Source organism: Oncorhynchus tshawytscha, linkage group LG14 (assembly GCF_018296145.1).
Source record: "Oncorhynchus tshawytscha isolate Ot180627B linkage group LG14, Otsh_v2.0, whole genome shotgun sequence".
Lineage (NCBI taxonomy): Eukaryota > Metazoa > Chordata > Actinopteri > Salmoniformes > Salmonidae > Oncorhynchus > Oncorhynchus tshawytscha.
Window position 1 is genome coordinate 46,744,867 of NC_056442.1, and position 23,826 is coordinate 46,768,692.

At 43.8% G+C, this 23,826-nt stretch overlaps 2 protein-coding genes across 2 annotated transcripts in view; one reads left to right on the top strand and one right to left on the bottom strand.

Moving 5' to 3' along the window:
* Positions 1–3,614, bottom strand: part of LOC112267273 (RAC-beta serine/threonine-protein kinase) — a 29,822-nt gene extending 26,208 nt beyond the window's left edge. Inside the window, exon 1 of the mRNA XM_042297598.1 lies at positions 3,529–3,614. The gene's annotated coding sequence lies outside the window, so the exon portion shown is untranslated. The remainder of the gene's footprint in view (positions 1–3,528) is intronic.
* A 2,098-nt stretch (positions 3,615–5,712) lies between these two features.
* On the top strand, positions 5,713–23,713 carry LOC112267274 (integrin-linked protein kinase). Its single transcript, XM_024445530.2, has 13 exons — positions 5,713–5,870; positions 6,985–7,277; positions 16,781–16,946; positions 17,621–17,716; positions 17,817–17,913; positions 18,028–18,111; positions 18,385–18,470; positions 18,650–18,759; positions 18,956–19,083; positions 21,237–21,358; positions 21,502–21,601; positions 21,762–21,892; positions 22,029–23,713. Exons 2-13 carry the CDS (start codon positions 7,189–7,191, stop codon positions 22,176–22,178), a joined length of 1,359 nt encoding a protein of 452 aa, XP_024301298.1. The 5' UTR covers positions 5,713–5,870; positions 6,985–7,188; the 3' UTR covers positions 22,179–23,713.
* Positions 23,714–23,826: the final 113 nt, after the last annotated feature.

A 23,826-nucleotide genomic window follows, 5' to 3' on the forward strand; every position in this document is an offset into this window, starting at 1 on the left:
ACCCACTGGGAATGTGATGAAAGAAATAAAAGCTGAAATAAATAATTCGCTTTACTATTATTCTGATATTTAACATTCTTAAAATAGTGGTTATCCTAACTGGCCTAAGACAAGGAATTTTTACTAGGATTAAATGACAGGAATTGTGAAAAACTGAGTTTAAATATATTTTGCTAAGGTGTATGTAAACTTCCGCCTTCAACTGTGTATAAAAATATATAAAATAATAATAAGGGCCTCCCGGGTGGCGCAGTGGTCTGGTAGTCTGGTGATGCCAGGTAAAGAGATGAGACAGGCTCTCAGCAGGTATGGCACTTGCGATGTGTCTCTATCCAAGGGATGGGCAACATGCCTGAACACAGCAGTGTCAAATAAAACTGTATTTGTCAAAAAAAATAGTAAAATAACAGTAGCGAGGCTATATATGTAGGTAGAGTTAAAGTGACTATGCATAGATAATAAACAGAGCAGCAGCAGCATAAAAGAGGGGGAGACACAATGCAATTAGTCTAGGTAGCCATTTGATTAATTGTTCAGCAGTCTTATGGCTTGGGGATAGAAGCTGATAAGAAGCCTTTTGGACCTAGACTTGGCCCTCCGGAACCGCTTGCCGTGCGGTAGCAGAGAAAACTGTCTATAACTAGGGTGGCTGGAGTCTTGGACAATTTTTTGGGCCTTCCTCTAACACAGCCTGGTATGGAGGTCCAGGATGGCAGGAAGCTTGACACCAGTGATGTACTGGGCCATATGCACGACCCTCTGTAGTGCCTTGCGGTCGGAGGCCGAGCAATTGCCATACCAGGCAGTGATGCAACCAGTCAGGATGCACTCGATGGTGCAGCTGTAGAGCCTTTTGAGAATCTGAGGACCCATGCCATATCTTTTCAGTCTCCTGGGGAATAGGCTTTGTTGTGCCCTCTTCATGACGGTCTTAGTGTGTTTGGATCATGATAGTTTGTTGGTGATGTAGACACCAAGGAACTTGATACTCTCGACCGGCTCCACTGCAGCCCCGTCGATGAGAATGGGGGCGTACTCAGTCCTCATTTTCCTGTAGTCCACAATCATCTCCTTTGTCTTGATCACATTGAGGGAGAGGTTATTGTCCTAGCACCACATGGTCAGGTCTCGGACGACCTCCTATAGGCTGTGTCGTCATTGTCGGTGATTTGGCCTACCACTGTTGTGTCATCTGCAAACTTAATGATGGTGCTGAAGTCATGCAGTCATGAGTGAACAGGGAGTACAGGAGGGGACTGAGCACGCACCCCTGAGGGGCCCCTGTGTTGAGGGTCAGCGTGGCGGATGTGTTGTTTCCTACCCTTACCACCTGCGGCCCATCAGGAAGTCCAGGATCCAGTTGCAGAGGGAGGTGTTTCGTCCCAGGGTCCTTAGCTTATTGATGAGCTTTGAGGGCACTATGGTGGTGTTAAACGCTGAGCTGTAATCAAGGAATAGGATTCTCACATAGGTGTTCCTTTTGCCCAAGTGGGAAAGGGCAGTGTGGAGTGCAAAAGAGATCGCATCATCTGTGTATCTGTTGGGGCGGTATGCAAATTGAAATGAGTCTAGTGTTTCTGGGATAATGGTGTTGATGTGAGCAATGACCAGCCTTTCAAAACACTTCATGGCTACAGACGTGAGTGCTAAGGGTCGGTAGTCATAGTCATTTAGGCAGGTTACCTTAGTGTTCTTGGGCACAGGGACGAGGATGGTATGCTTGAAACATGTCGGTATTACAGACTCAGTCAGTTACAGGTTGAAAATGTCAGTGAACACACTTGCCAGTTGGGCAGCGCATGCTCGGAATACACGTCCTGGTAATCAGTCTGGCCCTGCGGCCTTGTGAATGTTGACCTGTTTAAAAGGTCTTACATCGGCTACGGAGACAGTGATCACACAGTTGTCCGGAACAGCTGATGCTCTCAAGCATCTACCAAAGCACAATTCAAATTGCAGGTCATCATGTCACGGTGTGAATTTCAAGGAATCACAAGCAAAGTTGTTCCGCTTTAGAGGATGAGCTTTTCCCTACATCTACCTACTAATAGGCCAGTCGTCTGTGGCGATCCTAAACATTCTGCTTCCCAGCTCCATGATCGTGGCAAGATGGCAGAAATAGCATAACATTATACATTTTAGTCATTTTGCAGACAAGCTGATCCAGAGCAACTTCCAGAAACAATTGGGGTTAAGTGCCTTGCTCAAGGGCACATCGGCAGATTTTTAACCTTGGGGATTCAAACCAGCGACCTTTGGTTACTGTCCCAAATCTCTTAAAGTAAAACTCCAACCAAAACCTATTAGTCCATTGTTGATATAGTCCCAAAATGTTTTGCATGTCAGCAATCAAGTTCTCAACTTTCAAAATAGAGACTAATTTAAAATAAGTGATAGTTTTTGGGGGAACCAGCATTATCAGTGCCTAGAAACATACAAAGGACAACATGTTCTGCTTCAGGCTAGGCTACATCAATCTAACCATATACTATTGGGTGATGGGAGAGTCGTCAAATGTTCAATGTTTATCTGTCAGCACAATAAAACTACTAACAGTGGGAGGGGCCAGGCATTACACATAAGTGACTGGTGTGTCTGTTTGAACTGTATTGTTAGCAGAGATACAATCCAATGGATCCCTTCCACTCAGTCAATTCCATATCTATTATTAAACTTATCAAGTGTAAATCTGTTGGCTATTTAATGGCTTACTTTTGTTAATGGAATTCGGTACTAGTAAGCCACTTGAATTGATACAAATTCAAAAACCGTTAGACTTGAAACAGCATCGACTAGGTGGGTTTCTACTTTTAAAAGCAAAACTATGTTTTGGGTGATACAACTTAGCTAAATAACGTTACTGAATGAAACAGAAATTGGGCTACTTCCACTGAAGCGGACAAGCCTCAAATGCCAGGCCTTTTCAGAGTAACGTTATGTCGAGCAGTGACCCTGGGTCGATATTAGCCGACTCAACTCATCATAAATCGTGGAGTTCAGTTTAATCGGCTATGTCGATATCTACACCTGTCCCAGTTATAATGTTGTTTACAGATAAAACGAGACAACTGCATGGAGGTGTGGGTGAATGAACAGCAATGACACCTGGATAATGTTTCGTTGACACACTTCGAACTGAGTGTCTCGGTCAGACCTGCTGTGAACAATGGCCGGTTAGCTAGCCATCTACTGTAGTACTGTTAGCAAGCGTACCTAGCTACCAATGACTGATGCTTACAAAATTAATTGACCTCTACCAGTGATCACACTGCCTCCAAAAAACAACCAACGAATGTCCGCTGAGCTTGTTTTTCTTCCAACAACGGCGGCATGTTGTCGCAGGTTAGTTACCTACTAACAAGATAGTAAAACGGATGGGTCGCGTGAACTCACGAAATTGTACGTTAGTTGCGACTAGTCAACTTTTAAATTAATTACAAATCTTTATGATTGAGTAACAGTTTATATCTATTCATTTGAAGTATTATTGATCTCCCTTTTACGTTATAAAAAAATATTTGCTTTTACCTTCAGTCCCTTGTTATTGCTGGTGCTTCAGTTATATCACAGATAGAACAAGGAGACAGATATTTCACTGGATGTATATATGTGAAGCATCCGGTTGACGTTTCCACTCACTACCAAATATGGTAGTGAAAGGAAGCCCACTGGCGGGCAATGGGAGAATATGGAACGAGATGGATTTTGGCCGACATAAAGCATCAATAAAACATTTAATCTCAATACAGTTCTGTTCCCAAAACTAGAATATGTTATGAACAGAACGGACTAAGCTTTGTAGACTTCAACATTTGCAAAAGTTTTTAAAAATCGCGCTGTTTAGAAGGAGTGCAAAGAAGAATTGAGTTATTTCACACGCGCACTACAGAGTAGGCGTTCCCTAACGGAAATACGCAGATGTTTACGAGAACGCGCCAATAAGATATCGCTTGCGCATGCTTGGCTCTGCCCTCCTCCTTGCTTGTTCTGCCCACTAAGACTAATTTGTTCACATTGGAAACGACAAGATGTGGTCTATCTTGGTTTATTTATAAAATATCTTTGGTTACATCAGCAGGCCAGGCCCTGTCCAAACCAGACAGAGCAACCCTCCACACGCGCACAAACAGGATATGACGTATTAGGAGGCCTCCCTACATGAAACAATTGGGAAAAAACGATCTCTGACTGAAAAATCTTTCGAATGGTCATCCAATTTCATATTCAATGTCGGAAACTCGGGCTCCGACTTTTCCGTCATGACTTCACCCCATCCCTTTTCCGAGTTCCCAGTTGATAAAACAAAAGAAAGAGTTCCCAGTTGCACCATTAGCGCCTGAAAGTGATCACTGACACTCAAACATAGCATTTGAGTAGTAAGGCAAGCAATCGACTGTTGACGAAAATCGAGAAAACGGGTAGGCGCTTTTAGATTCCCTAGCGTCGCTTTCAAATGTATCGTGTTCTAAAAGGAACGTAAAAGGAACGTAAAGACTTTCCAAACATGGGTCTGTTGTAGACCACCCCCCTTCTTCTTTAAAGTTGTATGGCAGACTACGCTACCTACTGTATGGGGTATTGAAACAAATAAATAATAATATATTCCATTGCGGGGGGCCTGAGATAATACAAAAATGAATCAAACAACCATCCCACTCTTTTAGTCACATTCAAATCACATCCCTATGAGGACGGAGCATTAATCAACAGGCTTCCTTGTTAATGGCTCTGTAAAAATCCCCCGAGTCCCCAAAAACGCTGAGCCGCGCTTACAATGATGGCTAATTTCTCTGATTTTTCTCCCTTTGCACTGTGCAGTTGATAACCAAAGTAATAAACGCTACAAAGTCCATCTTCTTAACATGCGACATGTCAGGATCCCTCTGTTGACAAGGAACATCTTGTGTCTCTACTCCTAATACCATTACTTATTCAACTTCACTCTTCTCACTGCCTCCGGATAGGAGACAGCCCTTACTCTTACCACCTCCGTATCCTTCAGCCTAACAGGACACTTCAGAAATGCAGGTGCATGTTCACCACCACAATTGCAGCATTTATGCTCTAGGAAAAGTCATCAAATTTCAAGTTAAAAAAATATCATTTAGGGGGTTTTCTCTGCTGTTTAACATGACCCTTAAGACAACAAGGGTTAAGACTGAGTGTAGCCTTGATTTTTGAGGCATAACATATTCTAATGTAACACAGTGGAACACCCCTAAACCGCTGGAACAAAGGAGACAAGCAGAATGAAATTTCATATTTTTGTCTCTTTAAATTCTTTGAGTGAACCTATATCTGCAGGCAGCTTGGGGGTTATGCCTCTTCAACTCATCTGCCTATCACTGTAGAGAAGAGCTGGTTTATACAGCTCCCTAGTGGAAATGATGAGGCATTGCATTTACAGTGAGTTATTTATGACATGTCTCAGCAATAATTCTCAAAGCTAAAACTCCTTACTATCTTGGAGTTTCCCCTATATTTTGAATTACCATCCAAGATCCATGGCCACAGACAAAACAAGCTTTTCATCATTAAGTCTGGAAGACACTTTCACTGTTCTCTCCTCAAACTCTCGTCTTCCCCCACAGGAGGAACCCCCCTAGCCCTAGATTAAAGGTGTCATTAAAACCCGAGGGAAAAACGTGCCCTGGAGGAACGGAGGTGTATCTTCACGCAAGAAAGAATAGTATGTTTTCCGGTAGAGGGCGCTAGTATGGGGCATTTGGTAGTGGACGAGGCCAAATCGTTTTTCTCCCACGTAAAACGACGACGAGGGTGTGGACACTGGGGACGTAGACAGTCTGCTTCAATCCCAGTATAACTAACTATTTCTCAGTCGAATTATCTATGCTGTTTGAATCCATCGGGTAAGTAAAACTAAGTGTATTTTTACATTGATGTATTCACACTTAAATCGTCCTATTTCTCGGGTTTGTTTGCTATCGAGATTGCTAGCTTCAGGCATCTGGTCTGAAGTCAAAGAAGAAGGCGAGGAAAAAGGGACTGGCCAAAGAAGCGTCAACTAGTAACAAACTGATTGAAACTTCTTCAACGGTCTCCCTCCTTACGGGGCCTTTATAATGAAACTATGTATAACTTGTTGTGAAACAAAGTTGTTAGGTACTTAGGACAGTAACTAGCCACAGTATAGCATTGGACTTTTTCAGCAGCCTATTCTCTTACACGGGTATCCAAAACGTTTAAAACTACTGCTAACGTTACTAGCCAGCAAGCTATCTGGAAAGCCGGGTAGGAGCATCGGGCCAGTTAGCTTAGTGGCTAGCTATGACAAGTTGGTCTGTCTTTAGCTAGTAATTCCTGATTGTGGTTCACACAAGAATACACGTTCTTTGAACAATGTAACTTACACAGAGTAACATTTGGATTCATCCCAAATAAATCGCATCACTAAGTAGGCTAGCTAGTTATATGGCTATAGCCAACTAGTAATTGCCAACTAGTAATTGCATACTCTGTCAGGTAAATTAGCTAGCTTTATGGTATTAGCCAACGTTCGTCAAATGGCATTATGGCGTTAGTCAAATGTATGCATGTAAGCTAATATCCAGGATATGTGTTTAGCATTAATATGTCACCTTGGCTTTACCAATACATTCATCTATGAAGTTAGAATCAGTCTTCACTAAAACAAAAATGATACATTTGTATGTAGCCTAGCTATGTAACCCACAGTACACCACAAGGCATATGCATTGACTTTTTCCTTTTACAGTTTGTATTCTTCTAGTCCTGAGAAATTGTTCAAACAGGGTTTCAAAATGTAGTGGGTTACAGCACAGCTCGTCATCTGTCCCAGAACAGATGGTTTGAGTCACGACCAGGTGTTGGGTCAATCACAACATCTATTAGTCTATGCATTGGTTGGAAGTTGAAACAGTGTTCCCAATCATGCTTAGAATGTATTTAAAAGCATGTAGTTATATCCGGTGATTATCATCCTTCTCATGTTTGTCTTTTCAGATATGTGCCACTGGTTCGCTGTAGTGTAGCTGTACGTCTCCAGTCTTGTCCCCGACTGTAGCTGTTCTCTCCTTTGAGGGACGAATGCACTCCAGGCCACCCCTGAATTCCTTTGGCTGCCTCCCTTGTGTATTCCAGTTCTCACACTCCAGTCCCATCACCGCCTCTCAGTGTAAATTAACAGAAGAAGCAGAGTGAGCCATCATGGATGATATTTTTACCCAGTGCCGGGAAGGCAACGCAGTAGCTGTTCGCCTGTGGTTGGACAACACAGAGAATGACCTGAATCAGGGGTAAGTCTAACTTATCAGTACTTTGTAAAATACATTTTTATTGTGCTCAGAGCATCTCAAAAACAACTTTCTGATGTTGAATTGCATTGTAAAAGGATGTTATGTCACCTGCTATCAAGTCTCAGTATCAAGTCTCAGAATCATGCATGTATATAGGCATCACAGCAACTTGTGACCAGCTATCAGGAAGCCACATATTTATTGGACTCACCCTTAGATGTCAAAATAGGTTGTCACACCCAAATGTTGGACTGCTCAGTCATTATTCCATAGCAAAATACACAAATGACACAGTTGCTTGGAGGAGTCATTCGAGGGATTCAGATTTAGGCATTTAATACTTTTACGTCTGTTCTTCGCCAATCCCCCGTGATGTTATGAGCCTTGAGTTGTGTGCCGATAATTAGTTCCACACAGCTGAAACGGGAAAGCTTCCAGAAATGTACAGAGACCCACCACATCATCCCATGTACAACGAGAGGACATGGATCTGTTTTGGTTTACTAGTACATAAAAAGCTGATGGCAAATATTGCTGGGTAATTAATTGCACAGTCATCGTCTTTCTTTTGATGTTGTCGTCGAGGAGTGTGAGGGTTGTTTGTTGCTGGGCTCCCAGCCAGCCCGACTCCCCAACTCTGTGTGAACTTGACCTGAGATTGGAACCCACTGCTTTCCGGACATGTGACTTGGCCTGGTATGGGAACTTTAAATGAAGCTAAAGGATGGCAGATGTCTTGGATATGTTTTCTCATTACCATTGCCCTGAAATCTGTTTGTTGACTACCTATTTGTATTAGGTTACTGGGCAAAGACCGAGCAAAGATGCTACAACTACAAAAATAATTGGTGCTTCCTGCCTTAGCTATTTTTGTGTGGCTGTTTTCATTTGACTCTATTATAGACTGCTAACCTATAGCCTAGCTCTAATGGTTGCATTTGGAGGTCCATTAGAAAGCAGGCTTCATCATGCATCCTGGCCTCTTCTACTGTAAATATCCTCGGGTGACTCAGTAAAGGGAAACTTGGCAGGGCTTGTCCCCACTGATGGAACTCAGACATTTCTGGAGGAGGGTGACATGAGTTCTATATTCATGCCTATCTCTGCATCCAGATAGAGCTATAGAGACATAATTGTTGCCCCCAGGGAATGCTGTCTGAAGCTGTTCATCTCACTCTCATGCGGAGGCTTGATTGTTGACTACCTTGCTTAGACGTTACAGAGCATTATGTTGAGATATTTTGACCAGCTTTCATTGTTTTTTTATTTGTGTTCATACTGTTGTAAGTAGCCTATGGTATACAGATGCATGGATTGTATTTGTGTGAGTGTACACGGCCACTCGAACACGTGGCCCTTCTCCATTAGCTGATTGCCTGTTAAGTCCTCCTTATTGGTCAGGGTGATGTATATTTTTCCCCGTGGGGAAGACACTTTCATACTGGGCCTTTCAGCCCCTGCTATAACTGTGATTGCATGGGTTTTTATAGCCGACTGTACAAACATCCACTTCTTCCCTGTTGAATCCCACCATGTCCTATATATCCCCATTCTACACTTTCTCAGTTACTGCTAGTTAAAGTAAAGGTGATTGTGAGCTCCTTTCTGTGTCCGTCTGGGTGCAAAAATGTAAACGCAAGATGCAGTGTAGTGGAATGCTAAATGTCCTTACAAGGAATAACACGCAAGCCTCTGGGGAACGGTCTACAACCCTCCAAAAATGAGCATGTGAAAAGGGGAGGAGTGTAAGCCAGGGAATTGTTGTGGGCTGGACAGAGGAAACAAATGTGTGTGTGACAGGCAGGCAGAGAGAGAATTATCCTGTGTGTCTGTGTGGGGCAGCTTTAAGACAAGCAGAGAGAGAATTCTCCTGTGTGTCTGTGTGGGGCAGCTTTAAGACAGGCAGAGAGAATTCTCCTGTGTTTCTGTGTGGGGCAGCTTTAAGACGGGTGGCCCAGTTATGACCATTTTTATTTTGTTTTTCACTAGTTGGTCTTTTGACCACACCCGGCACTCTGACACAACCTCCTCAGTCTGGGGAGGACAAGGGGACACATCAGTCAGGAGAGAGCCATTCTGACATGACCCCTACTAATACTCTGTGTAACGGAGATGACGGTGTGGATGGGTTAGTTAGTAACTACCTCTCTGGTGAGGATGGTGAGAGTGGCAGGGGCCACGTTGACAGAGACGGGGGTCCAATCCTGCTTCCTTGTGCTGTTCATTGCAGCCGCCAAAGCATCATTGATTGTTTCCACACCTAGGAGATGAGAACGTTCTACTGTTAACAGTATCCTCAAGGTAAACTGCATGGGAGGAGCCATGTATGCAGTGAAGCAAAACACAGTCCCACACAGAGCACTGCCAGATGTTTTACTGCACAGTTTCTTCAAGTGCAGTTGCAAAAACCATCAAGCGCTATGATGAAATTGGCTCTCATGAAATTGGCTCTCATGAGGACCGCCACAGGAATGGAATACACAGTTAACTCTGCTGCAGAGGATAAGTTCATTAGAGTTACCAGCCTCAAAAATGGCAGCCCAAATAAATGCTTCAGAGTTCAAATAATAGACACATCTCAACATCAACTGTTCAGATGAGACTGCGTGAATCAGGCTTTCATGGTCGAATTGCTGCAAAGAAACCACTACTAAAGGACACCAATAATAAGAAGAGACTTGCTTGGACCAAGAAACACAAACAATGAACATTAGACCAGTGGTAATCTGTCCTTTAATCTGATGAGTCCAAATTGGAGAATCTTGGTGAACTGATCTCTGTATGTGTAGTTCCCACCGTGAGGCATGGAGGAGGTGGTGTTATGGTGTGGGGGTGCTTTGCTGGTGACACTCAGTGATTTGTTTAGAATTCAAGGCACACTTCATTCCATGTGTTATTTTATAACTTTTGACTTGTACCTGCATGCATACATACATACTGAACACAAATATAAACTCAACATGTAAAGTGTTGGTTTCATGAGCAAAAGACATCCCATATGCAAAAAAAGTTGTTTACATCCCTGTTTGTGAGCATTTCTCCTTTGTCAAGATAATCCATCCACTTGACAGGTGTGTTTTATCAAGAAGCTGATCCAACAGCATGATCATTATACAGATGCACCTTGGGCTGGGGACAATAAAAGGCCACTCAAATGCGCAGTTTTGTCACACAACACAATGCCACAGATGTCTCAATTTCAGCCAATTAGTTTCTTTCTTGTTTCTGACTGAAAAGTTCTGTTAATGAAATCCTTAATTTGTTTATGAAAACCATTTGCTGTTCCCTCAACCCTTGCTCTCTTTATGTGAAACATGTAAGCATCGCATGCATCTGACCTATAGCCGAACATAATCACATCAAGAAATTGGTTTTAAACTGTGAACACCGTAACACGTGATGTGAAAAATACATTAGAAACGGGCAAATGTTTACTGGTTGTGCAGGACGGAAAGGGGAAGTCAGATCTGTGGAAAACGTATGACTTAGTCGTGGAAATTACTGGAGATCAAGAAAGGGGAGGGTATAGGATCAAGCCTTTTGGGAGTATTATGTGTGTCAAACAGTTGTTGTTAGATTAAAATATAACTTTCTGACCATCTCCCTCTGGCTGTCCCTCACACTGACCAACTGTGTAAGCAACAGTAAATAAGTGTACCAGAGTCTGTTTTAACAATAAAGAGATTTATGGCCTTTATTACAGCATAAAAAACATGCATTGGTGAATTGTGGTTTATTGTTTAGGTTAATTATTCAAAGCTTCCTTTATTTCATTTTAAAACTAGAATGCTTGATTGCATTTCAATGCATGAATGTCTCTGTATGCTGTGTGATGGCATGAATGATTGATACAGTAGTCTATATATTGAAGTATAGGCTTTAGACTAAACAGGTTGCGCTCTCAGGCCTACAGCTCGATGGTGGTTATACAAGGATGCTATACCAAGCCTACTAATGATAATGACATTACTTAATATTATTATTATAATAATGATCATAATTGTAATAACAAGGAGATCAAGAAAAATGGGGGCATAGGAGCGAGAGCTGCATGCATATGTGGTGACAAACAGGAGCTGTTAGATTGCAATATCTTTCTGCCTGTTTGGTACACTGTAAACAGCACTAAATACATTCGTCTGTACTAATGAGAGAGAGAGAGAGAAAGTATAGTCTTTACAGCATAGTGTTCACGGAATCAGTAGGCTATTAAACAAACAGGCAACAGAATCAAGACCGGTCTTATTTCTGTAGATATACTGTACCAGTCAAGTTTGGACACCTACTCATTCAAGGGTTTTTCTTTCTTTACAATTTTCCACATTGTAAAATAATAGTGAACAACACATATGGAATCATGTAGTAACCCCAAAACATGTTAGAAGAAACTCAAATATATTTTGATTTGTTTAAGTAGTCACCCTTTGCCTTGAAAGCTTTGCACACGCTTGGCATTCTCTCAACCAGCTTCATGAGTTAGTCACCGGAGTGACTTTACCGTAGATGGAAACATGTTTGTGTGTCTTCAGTTTTTGCAGAAAGAATGCAGAGGCAGTGGCAGAGCCATAACACCTTCCTCTCGTGCATTCTTCTGTTTCCTGTACTCCTCTCCCAGTGGTATTAGATAGTGCCACTCATTTCCCCTCAACATTTCCTCATGATGGACCAGCTAATTACAAACGTATGCTAATGAGTGCCGTATTTTTTTGAAGTGCAGTCTGGTTGGGTGTGTCGTGAAGTCTGATCTTCCATTTAGGCCTACTCTACCGTAGTTCTTATTTTATGTCTTACACCTATCTCCGAGTTTTTATTCCTGCACTGAAGATCAAAACTCTTAAAGATAACATTGGCTGTGTCTACACAAGCCAATTTATTGGCAAAAAAAAGCTGATAAATTGGTCAAAAGATATGAATTGGGCTGCCTGTGTAAACGCAGGTGGTTCAGAGAGTCGGTGTATTTGGTCCACTTAGCATAAAATAGCTGACACCAGAACATTACAAAAATGACTCCCTGGCTCTGCCCAACCCCCACTCTTCATAATGTTGTGTGTGTGGACTGTTCTGCCAGTCTGCTGGGTGGTAAAGGAGTGTCAACCATGGCTGTAGGCCTACTATCTGTAGCTATAATAAAAGCACATTCAAGAATAAATCATCCTCAACATGAATTATAGTTTCACTTCTGTAGAGTTCTGCTGTGGGTGAACATCATTAGGCCTTAAATCTGTGCTGTGACATACCATGGTAATGAGGCTCCTTGTTTGGTGAAGAGGGAGGGTGGATTGTGTACGGTCACAGAGAATGCTGTTTATATTTAATTCCCTGGGGGAAGGGTGGTAGTGTAGTTAACCCATATAGCCCAGCACCTGACTGGGCAGAGCAGACAGTAGTCTGGGAGGGTCACTAACATAACGTTATGTCTGTGTTGGAGGGGCTGGCCCTGGACTAGTGTGTGAACTGTAGAGCCAGCTGTACCCTCTGGGCCTTCCCAGATCCCACTGGAGCCAGCTCTACCCTCTGGGCCTTCCCAGATCCCACTGGAGCCAGCTGCAACTAATCTTACTGTAGGCTACAGTCACACTAAACCAGTATGAGATTTCTCAAATCACGGTCATGCCTCTTTAATTGGTAGCTTGGCTCTCATTTCTGTGGATGGCTTGTAACTTGTGAGTTTTTTTTTTTTTTTTTTTACAGTATTCAAATAGACTAGTGTGAAAGAGGATTGAGTAGATCCATATCAGGCCATTGATGTTTGTCATATGATCTCACTGTGAGCTCAGCGTAGAGACAGTGTAGACGGAGTTCTTCCGTCTGCTGATCTGAGCCCTGTTGGCAGGTGGAACTGCCTGAGGTAACCCCACCCGGGGGGGGCAACCAGGACGGCAGGAGAAAGCCCTTCTGAAGCCCCCTGGGCAACCGGCTGGAAAAAGTCGGCGACACCCCCCTGTCCTGTCTCCACTGACTGACTCATTGGCCTGGGTAAGAGCCCTGCACAGGCATTCATTTTAAGCTTGAGCTCTACCCATGCCCACAATATTCAGGCTCTACACTACTCAGGCCTGATGGCTTCTGCCAAATTTAAGGCCCTGCACGCAATCAGAAATACATTCCTCTGTCACAGGAGTCGCTATTGCGCGATGAGACAAGGACATCCTGGGCCGGCCAGACCCTCCCCTAACCCGGACGACGCTGGACCAATTGTGCGCCACCTCTTGGGTCTCTCGGTCGTGGCCGGCTGTAGTGACTGCGGTGCAGTGCCTTAGATCGCTGCGCCACTCAGGAGGCCCCACCCACATATTGTTTAGTGTGTATTGGGTATGCTCACTTAGTCCCCACGATGGGTATCTAAGTCGTGGACGTACGCCACTTTGATGAACTAGTATTTCTTCACACTAGGCGCAGCAATGTACACATGGCGGTAGGTCTATGTGTGAATGTTCCGTAATGCACTTGGTGGGGAAACACTTCTAAAATGTGCACTGCAGTTTCATGGACAGAGATGGAAATATCTGTTTGAAATTTTGAGAGGAGAGATCTAAAGATCAGAGCAACAATTTATCATGGGTTGCTAATATGACTAGGAATGCTGCCTTTGGCTGCAAGACAATAAAATAAGTGGAAAGAACCAATTGAACAGGAGAACGCATATGAGGAAGCCTCAAATAATTGCCTCCGTGTTTCTATGGTGGGATTTTGGTTATACGCTACTTTAAAGCAAGGTAAGACATTCCTCATAATATGAAGTAAAATGTCCAGGTTAACCAAACAAATGGTCTAGGTGCCTGTGCATTTGATTTTAAAGGGTAATTAAACAAACTTCCTGCCATCCAGGACATCTATATCAGGAGGTGTGGTAGAAAGGCCCAGAAATTCGTTAGACTCCAACCGCCCAAGCCATAGATTATTCTCTCTGCTTCTGCACGGCAAGCGGTACCTGTGCGTCAAGTCTGGCACCAACAGGCTCTTTAACAGATTCTATCCCCAAGCAATACGATTGATAAATAGCTAACAAAATAGCTTACACAGACTATCTGAGCTGACCTTGTATCCTCATTGACCGTTTTATTTTTGTCTCTATGCCCACTCTCAGGGCTCTACACACACAAACACACTGAAACTCCAACACACAAACACTCACTCACACATAATATGTACATACATTTATACTGACTTGTGTTTTGATCGTGTGTCAAATTGCAATATTTGGTTAAAATAATTGCAATTATATACTGCAGCTCCAGCTGCACCACCAGAGACTCTGGGTTCGCACCCAGGCTCTGTCGTAACCGGTCCGTGTGGCGATGCACAATTGGCCTTCGCTTCGTCTGGGTTAGGGAGGGTTTGGCCGGTAGGGAAATCCTTGTCTCATCGCGCACCAGCGACTCCTGTGGCGGGCTGGGCGCATTGTGCGCTAACCAAGGTTGCCAGGTGCACGGTGTTTCCTCGGAACATTGGTGCGGCTGGCTTCCGGGTTGGATGGCGCTGTGTTAAGAAGCAGTGCGGCTTGGTTGGGTTGTGTATCGGAGGACGCATGACTTTCAACCTTCGTCTCTCCCGAGCCCGTATGGGAGTTGTAGCGATGAGACAAGATAGTAACTACTAAACAATTGGATACCATGAAATTGGGGAGAAAAAGGGGTAAAATAATCATTGCAATTAGATTTTGGGGGGGCCTATATCGTGCAGCTGTGGAATTAACTCTGCTTGAGAGCCATTGTCTGTTGGAGAGGGCCTCTGTAAGAACATATTTATCCCATCTATACGACGTCATCCACCCATATTTCCGTATGGTGTGTGTCTGGGGAGGCAGGGTCTCTGTGGGCCTCATTGAGGCTGTTTTCCCTGGAACACAGTCTCCTGTGTGTATGTTGTTGTGGAAGTGGAGGGTTAGGACTCCAGGAAAGGGCCTGCTTTCATCACAATACCCCCTCAGTTCTCAACCACCAGATATAAGCATTCAGCACTTTTCTCTCTCACTGTCTTTCTAGCAAGTGCAGCATGATTTCATTTATACGCAGAGGTTCATACACCTTGGCACAAATCACAAGCTCATCAGAGCCCTATGAAATTCTTCTGAAATTCCGGAATGAGTGGGGAATGGAAATTTCATCGTCAAATTCCTCTCCAAATGTTGCTCTGTGAGTTGAGGGGGAGAGAGGGATCTGTGGGGAGGGGCTGAGGTGATGAAGGCCAGTGACAGGAGAACGCAGTAGTAGCCAGAGAAATGTAGGATGACATAGCAGCTGGGGAGTTGTGTGTGTGCGTGTGTGCCCCTGGTGAAGGAAGTCTCCCTGACCCTTATAAGGCCTGCAGAGAAAGATTGGCCTGTTGTTTTAGTCCCCCTTTCCTGACTGCCTCACTACTATACTCTGGCCAGCTCTCCCTCTGACTGTCCCTCTTTCTGTTTAGCTTTCCTTTTCATGCACACATTCTCTGCCTGGGCTGCATTCAGTATGAACACATGTAATGAAATGTTCAATTAAACATTTATTGTGCTGTTCTGAACGACCAGTTGAGAAATTGGGAAGGGTTGGAGATGCTGAGGTTGGGAACCGCTGTCAGCATGGCTGCTGCCCTTTTTAATTACATCACTCAATTCTTCAAGCCACACCCACCAAACGGAGCGAACGTACGTCAGTCTGTTGAAGAACGTTGAAGAACGTTTTGGAGAAAGGTGTCGTTCAGTACAAAGCGTTACACAACGTACCAAACGTTCAATCGAACTGAACGCACTAACCCAGCTCTCTCTTGCCACTGTCTGGTTGACTGTCGTTGTTACTGTTAGGTTCTCAAGGTCATTGCTGGGATGCTGGAGTAAGGAGGCATCATTCCTGTCCTGTCACTGAGGCCAGTCAGGCCACTGTCCTAACATGTGTTTCTGTCACTGTGACTAAGGCAGAGTGGGATGGGTTACCACTGCCAGCAGCACATCTTCTCTGTCGCTGTGACTGACTGCAGGGCAGGCTGAGTTCACATTTAGTTTCTCTTTCCTGGCTGGATGTTGACTGAATTTCATTATCAATCAAGATCAGCTGTTTTTGCCCACTAGTTTGCTGCACTGCATTCCCCTGTCTACTTCCTAATTCCACTCTGCTGTTTTCAATAGATATAAACACTTTGAAGGCTTACTTAAAGGCATTTTATTGTTTCTATATGCCATTAGGCATCGACACACAGCCATTAGGCCTAGCAGGCACAGGGAGTGTTTGCCTACCTCACATTTACTAACAAGCCTATGCTGTAAGTAGCAGTATCTCACATCCTTTAGCACTGAGAATCCAGATAGTCCTACACCATTACTTAGCAATAAATAGTCCTGCTAGGAAGTTTCAGTTCTATGCTGCTGTTATATTACAGGGTTGTGTGGTGTCATATTTAGCCTCTGGTCATTTTACAAATAAATATGTTTTCATATCATTTCCCTTTCCTCATTGCTAGTAGTAAGCAGTCTGTGGTGTGAAAGCAGTACGGTGTGATGTTAATGTGGTGCTGTATTCTGTCCTCAGGGATGACCATGGCTTCAGTCCTCTCCACTGGGCCTGCAGGGAAGGCCGCTCCAGCGTGGTGGACATGCTCATCATGAGAGGGGCTCGCATCAACGTCATGAACAGAGGAGATGACACGCCCCTGCACCTGGCCTCCAGCCACGGCCACAGAGACATCGTGGGCAAGGTGGGGCTGAGTGGACACATACTGCACACACACACACACTACTTAAACACACCTACACACAGAAACAAACACTTGAGTTCAATTAAGGGCTCTTTAGGTTGATTTTGCTTCCCCTATAAAAGCCCAGGAAGGAACTTATGAAATCAGAGTTGATGGCTGCTCAACACCCAAACTCACTGCATCATTAAGACTTGTCTACTCTTGTTGCAGTGCTGACATCAGTCATTTCACAGGGAGAGACACTGGCACCAAATAGTGTTGGATGGATATTGTTTTTAAACTGTACCCAGTTGCAACATAGCGTCTTCAACGCAAGTCTAAATGAAACACTTTGACACACACAGTGATTTGCCTTAGGTAATCAAGTCTGTTATTTTCTTTCAAATAATGATCTTTCTTTCTGGTCCTTCGAGTAACTCTCAAATCTTATATCATTCAATGCAGTAGTGTTAGTCTGCTATGACAGGTTTCTGGTTTCGTAGTGCTGCAGACCACAGTTATGATTTGGTTTAATATTAGACATGTCACAATACCTCTGGAATGTATGAGCAGACAGGAGAAATCCTTTTCCAGGCCTGCCATAGGTGGATTACTAGCATCACTATATATAATCCAAACAGGATCTGGACAGCCTTGTGTTGTGTCTAATCTAATCTTGTGGTTTGGTCTCCTAGCTGATCCAGTGCAAAGCAGACGTCAACACTGCCAACGAGCACGGCAACACACCGCTGCATTACGCCTGCTTCTGGGGTCAGGACCCAGTGGCTGAGGTCAGTATGCCCCCTGGTGGTCTACTGTGGGTACTGTCTGTTTCTATGTGAACAACAGTTCATGTATCACTGGAGTTGCATTGATGTCTATCTTCCTCAGGACCTGGTGACTAATGGAGCTCAGGTGAACATCTGTAATAAGTATGGAGAAACTCCTCTGGACAAAGCCAAACCTCACCTACGTGAAGCCCTCCAAGGTATTCAACATACCATTACTCTGCATCATCCATTGTTGGCAAGAAAACTGTGATTTATTATGTGTTAGCCCTGTTACCTAATCAAAGTTTGCTTTGTGTTCGCCCACCTCTCAGAGAAAGCAGAGAAGTTGGGCCAGAGTTTGACCAAGGTCCCCTTCAAGGACACGTTCTGGAAAGGCACCACCAGAACTCGACCCCGTAAGTCCCACAGCCACAAAGCCATTTACTAGCTGCCTGCTTTTCATTACTAAGCTTGGAGAAAACAAGAAGTGAATATCAGGCACAGTTTATAGGAAGGAGTGAACATCCAGTAAATGTCCCACTGAGGTCTCTGGTAGTCCCCAAGGTGCCTGATGACATTTCCACTGCCTTTCAGTGTGCTAAATTGTGCAGAAATAGTAGGGCTTTTTTCCAGACCTAGGGCTTTAGCTATGCTCTTCAACTCTGTCCTCTGTGCGTCAATGCGTGCAGGTAACGGCACGTTGAACAAAGCCGCGGGCATCGACTTCAAACAGCTTTCCCTCCTGGCTAAGATCAATGAGAACCAGTCTGGAGAGGTATGGAGCTGCTGTTTCTACATGACTGCTGTTTTATCTGGTACTGATGTCCGCAACTCATGTTACAAAGTGATTCATCTCTGAAACACTGACACACATCAGCATATGTTTTGCATCAAGTTATGCTGTATATTGTGGAGGTTATGCTGGAACTTTGTCTCAATAATTTTTTTCTTTAGTTGTGGCACGGACGCTGGCAGGGAAATGAGGTGGTGGTGAAAGTGTTGAAGGTTCGCGAATGGTCCACCAGAAAGAGCAGAGACTTCAATGAGGAATATCCCAAACTCAGGTAATAACTTTTTACCCGCTTATTGTTCATTGTAGGTGTATTTTCTCCTGTTCTGTGGATATAATGTCTGTCTGCCTCTTACACATTTTTATTTACTGACCTGTTGATCTGTATGGAAGTTATTTTGGTTTGTCCCACATATGTCCCATCCTATGTGTCTCTTTCCCCGTGTCCCTCTTCCTCGGGCCCATCCCAGGATATTCTCCCACCCCAATGTGCTGCCAATGTTGGGAGCGTGTCAGTCTCCTCCTGCCCCTCACCCCATCATCATCACACACTGGATGCCCTATGGCTCCCTCTACAACGTGCTTCACCAGGGCACTGGTGAGTACCACACTAACCTGCATTGTACTAAAGACTTCCAATGTGGGACAGTACGTTGAGTTAAGGTCATGGAAAGGTGAGAAGGGCGCCGGAGGGGATGGCTGATGTTTTATATGCCAATTGTGCTATTTTGTTTGTTTCTTTGCATTGTTTGTATCTTTTTTTTTTTTAACCTTGTACATAATGTTGCTGCTACCGTCTTTTATGACTGAAAATAACTTCTGGACATCAGAACAGCGACTACTCGAACTGGAAGATTTTTCCTTTAACGAGTCTGAAGGATATACTGCTTTCTCGGGAACAAGCACTAATACCCGTCATTTGTGTGAAGAAAAGGTGGAGAAAATGGGGTGAGGTCGTACTGACTTCTGAGAATACGAAGGCGAGTGAGTTAAACCCCCGCTGCCATCAGTTCTATTGGCCAATGTGCAATCATTGGAAAATAAAAATGATGACCTATGGTCAAGCTTATCCTACCAATGGGACATTAAAAACAGTAATATCTTATGTTGGAACGACGACACGGATATAGCTGGCAGGATTTTCCATGCACCGGCAGGACAGAGAAGCTATGTCTAGTAAGACGAGGGGTGGGGATGTGTCTATTTGTCAATAACAGCTGGTGCGCGATGTCTAGTATTAAACATGTCTCGAGGTTTTGCTCGCCTGAGGTAAAGTACCTTATGATAAGCTGTAGACCACACTATCTACCAAGAGTTCTCATCTATATTATTCATAGCCGTCTATTTACCACCACAAACCGATGCTGGCACTAAGACCACACTCGAGTAACTCTAAGGCCAGAAGCAAAGAAGAAAATGCTCACCCAGAAGCGGCGCTCCTAGTGGCCGGGGACTTTAATGCAGGCAAACTTAAATCCGTTTAACCTCATTTCTACCAGCATGACACATGTGCAACCAGATGGAAAAAACTCTTGACCACCTTTACTCCACACACAGATATGCATACAAAGCTCTCCCCCGTCCTCCATTTGGCAAATGGTCAGATGATGCGGATGCTACGCTACAGGACTGTTTTGCTAGCACAGACTGGAATATGTTCGGGGAATCATCCAATGCCATTGAGGAGTATACTACCTCAGTCATCGGCTTCAGCAATAAATGCATCGACAACGTCGTCCCCACAGTGACCGTACGTACATATCTCAATCAGAAGCCATGGATTACAGGCAACATCCGCATCGAGCTAAAGGCTAGAGCTGCTGCTTTCAAGGAGCGGGACATTAATCCAGATGCGTATAAGAAGTCCCGCTATGCCCTCTGACGAATCATCAAGCAAGCCAAGTGTCAATGCAGGATTAAGATTGAATTCTACTACACCATGGCTCTGACGCTCGTTGGATGTGGCAGGGCTTGAAAACTATTATGCACTACAAAGGGAAACCCAGACACGAGTAGCCCAGTAACAGGAGCCTACCAGACGAGCTAAATATTTTTTATGCTCGATTTGAGGCAAAAAGCATGCATGAGAGCACCAGCTGTTCTGGACGACTGTGTGATAACGTTCTCGGTAGCCGATGTGAGCAAGACCTTTAAACAGGTCAACATTCACAAAGCCGCGGGGCCAGATTCATTACCAGGACGTGTACTCAAAGCATGCGCGGACCAACGCTTCTACCCCCTAGCCATAAGACTGCTGAACAAATCATCAAATGGCCACCGGACTATTCACGTTGACCCCCCAGTACTGCTACTCGCTGTTTCTTATCTATGCATAGTCACTTCACCCCTACCTACATGTACAAATTACCTCGACTAAGCTGTATCCCCACACATGTACTCGGTACCGGTACCCCCTGTATATAGCCTTGTTATTGTTGCTTTTATTTATTTTTTACTTTAGTTTATTTGCTAAATGTTTTCTGAACTCTTTCTTGAACTGCACTGTTGGTTAAAGGGCTTGTAAGTAAGCATTTCACGTTAAGGTCTACATGTTGTATTCAGCATATGTGACAAATAAAGTTTGTTTTGATTTGATTCATCGAATATGCCTGGATGTTTGTTTTAGAGTTCAGGCTTAAGAATTGGAAAAGATTTAGCTAATCATATTACTGTACTAGTTACTAGAGAAGGAGTACAATGTTACAGCTGTTGCTAATGTGTGAAAATGACTGCCATGGATCTGTCTGTCAGACTTTGTGGTTGACCAGACACAGGCGGTGAAGTTTGCTTTGGACATTGCCTGTGGGATGGCCTTCCTCCACACGCTCGAGCCCATGATCTCTCGACACTCTCTCAACAGCAAGAGCGTCATGGTGAGAGAAGGACTCACATTAACAGTACATATTCACTACAGTGATGTAGTTGTCATGTGTTTCACTCATGCTTCTTATGCCTTGGTGGATGACTTCATTGTGTTTGAAACCCACTGTTATAATGACCTGATATTCCTTGACAGATTGACGAGGACATGACAGCCAGGATCAGCATGTCAGACGTCAAGTTCTCCTTCCAGTGTCCAGGCAGGATGTACTCCCCAGCATGGGTAGCCCCTGAAGGTACATCACACACACACAGCCATTTTCTCTCTGTTGCTTACCGCATTTCACCTTTTTTGAGAATGTAAATAATTGCTTTATCTAACTGTAATGTATGGAACTCCTATAGCTATGTGTGTGATTCTCCCTCTCTGCCTCTGTCTGTCCTGTGCCCATGCAGCCCTGCAGAAGAAGCCTGAGGAGATCAACCGGCGGTCAGCAGACATGTGGAGCTTCGCTGTGTTGCTATGGGAGCTGGTGACCAGGGAGGTGCCCTTCGCTGACCTCTCCAACATGGAGATAGGCATGAAGGTGAGACCGCTGGAGTTCAGGGTGCTAGAAGTTATAGGATTCATTACAACATGGGAATCTCAACACAAGTCTCAGTTTAGTCTTGTCCTTCCCAGAGTGTCTCTGACATAGTTCCCTCTCTCTGTTCTGCCCTCAGGTGGCCCTGGAAGGCCTACGACCCACCATCCCTCCCGGCATCTCACCCCACATCTGCAAGCTCATGAAGATCTGTATGAACGAAGATCCAGCCAAGAGGCCTAAATTTGACATGATCGTGCCCATCCTGGAGAAAATGCAGGACAAGTGAAAACTGCTTTTTTGCTCTGCCTTGAATTACCCTCCTAAACCCCTAGATATCTTGCCCCAGATATCATCCAAATATGTGGTGCTTACCAGTATTGCCTTAGACCTACTCTCACTCCTTATTGCTGCCCTCAATGCCACTGTAACTTAAGCCTCTGAACTAAAATGGTGACAGTCACTTGTTTTACTCTTGATTATGATCTTTTATTTCCATATCAAGATGAGTTATCAGTACTTTCATCTACGTCACTGTCTCATCGTGTCCATGCAGGAGCTAAGAGTTGACTGTTCTGACTCTTGTGCTCTAATCATGTGGACTGAGTACAAGCCTCTATCTTTGACTGAATAACCTGTGGAGGTCAGGATGACAATCTGTCTGTCGCACTGCTTCCTTTCTTTACCTCTGGAGGGGGTCTCACTATCTAGGGGTCAGACACTGTAAAGTGACCTGTAACCTGTTATTACTGATTAATGAAAGCTCTTACGAAAACATTATGTTGCTATATTAGCCTGAAGCCTGTCTTGTGGAACTGAGTGTGTACTGTATGGCTGGTTTACTTTGTTTCAAGGGCAAATTGTATGTATGCAAACAGGATTATAGGACTGCTCCTGCTTAGACTATTTATCCGACCAAGCATTTCAATGTCCAGTATTCTTCAGGAAGTGCAGGGGAATGAGCAGAACCACTTTTTACATGTGCTTAGGTGTCCGCATACTAAGTTCTTGTTGCTCCTAGCAGAACTTGGCTAGGCGACCATCTGTGCCTCATACACCCTTAAGATATTTGCTTGAAAAACAAGAAAAAAGCGGCAATATTACTATTTCTCCCTCTTCAGAAGCCGTACAACATCTATAACACTTCCTCAAAATATTCGGAATTCATGTTTAATGTTGACCTTTTTGCAGAGGTCTTAGTTGCTCAATTTTACATCTAAGATGTTTGGTGCAGTATTTCTCAAGTCAAATATTTTTGCCTGAAAACGTGTCATCTCGTTGAATGACAATTCATTGAAGAGTCCCTACTGTTGACCAATCACCAATGAAAGGACGTAGACCAAACTTGCCTCGACAAAAATGTGTGCCGAACAGCCGGGAAAAACACAGGATATTGCCGAACACCAAAATGGAGAAAAAAAATCTGACATGCTTATTACATTGATAATTTTTAACATTTCATCCACTGTATATTCTGCCCTCAGATCATTGGGATGTGTTTTCTTCAACTCCCAGCTTTGTTGAATTCTGTGGCTATGTTTATGCCTGAGGCGATTCCCAACATTTCACAGGAGAGTGGACAATAAGGCTATAACATTAACATTCTGCATTGTTGTAGCCCCATATCAGTTATTTCCTCCTTTATTGACCTATGTAATACTTATTTGTTTTTTTAATATGCATTCTTTCTGTCTGTCCACCAGCTTGCTTATTTGTGCTGAATCACCAGGGTAAAAGCCAAGAACGAGCATGTCTTATACAAAACTATGTAATTTATATATAAGTATATTAAAAACAAATAAAAATAATTTATATAGTCTGAAAGATCTTGTATTGGTGTGTTTCTCAATCTGGTGAGTGATAGTGGAGGTTCATTCAAGCAGCTTGGTGCAGATGAGCAAAGTGTTTATTGCATAATTACCAACATTTACGAGTGT

Bases quoted from the DNA above. Each gene is read 5' to 3' on its own strand.
- LOC112267274 (XM_024445530.2), top strand. From the start codon at position 7,189: ATGGATGATATTTTTACCCAGTGCCGGGAAGGCAACGCAGTAGCTGTT. The intron at 17,717-17,816 runs GTCAGTATGCCC...TATCTTCCTCAG, and splicing joins GTCAGGACCCAGTGGCTGAG to GACCTGGTGACTAATGGAGC. The intron at 18,112-18,384 runs GTAAGTCCCACA...CAATGCGTGCAG, and splicing joins CACCACCAGAACTCGACCCC to GTAACGGCACGTTGAACAAA.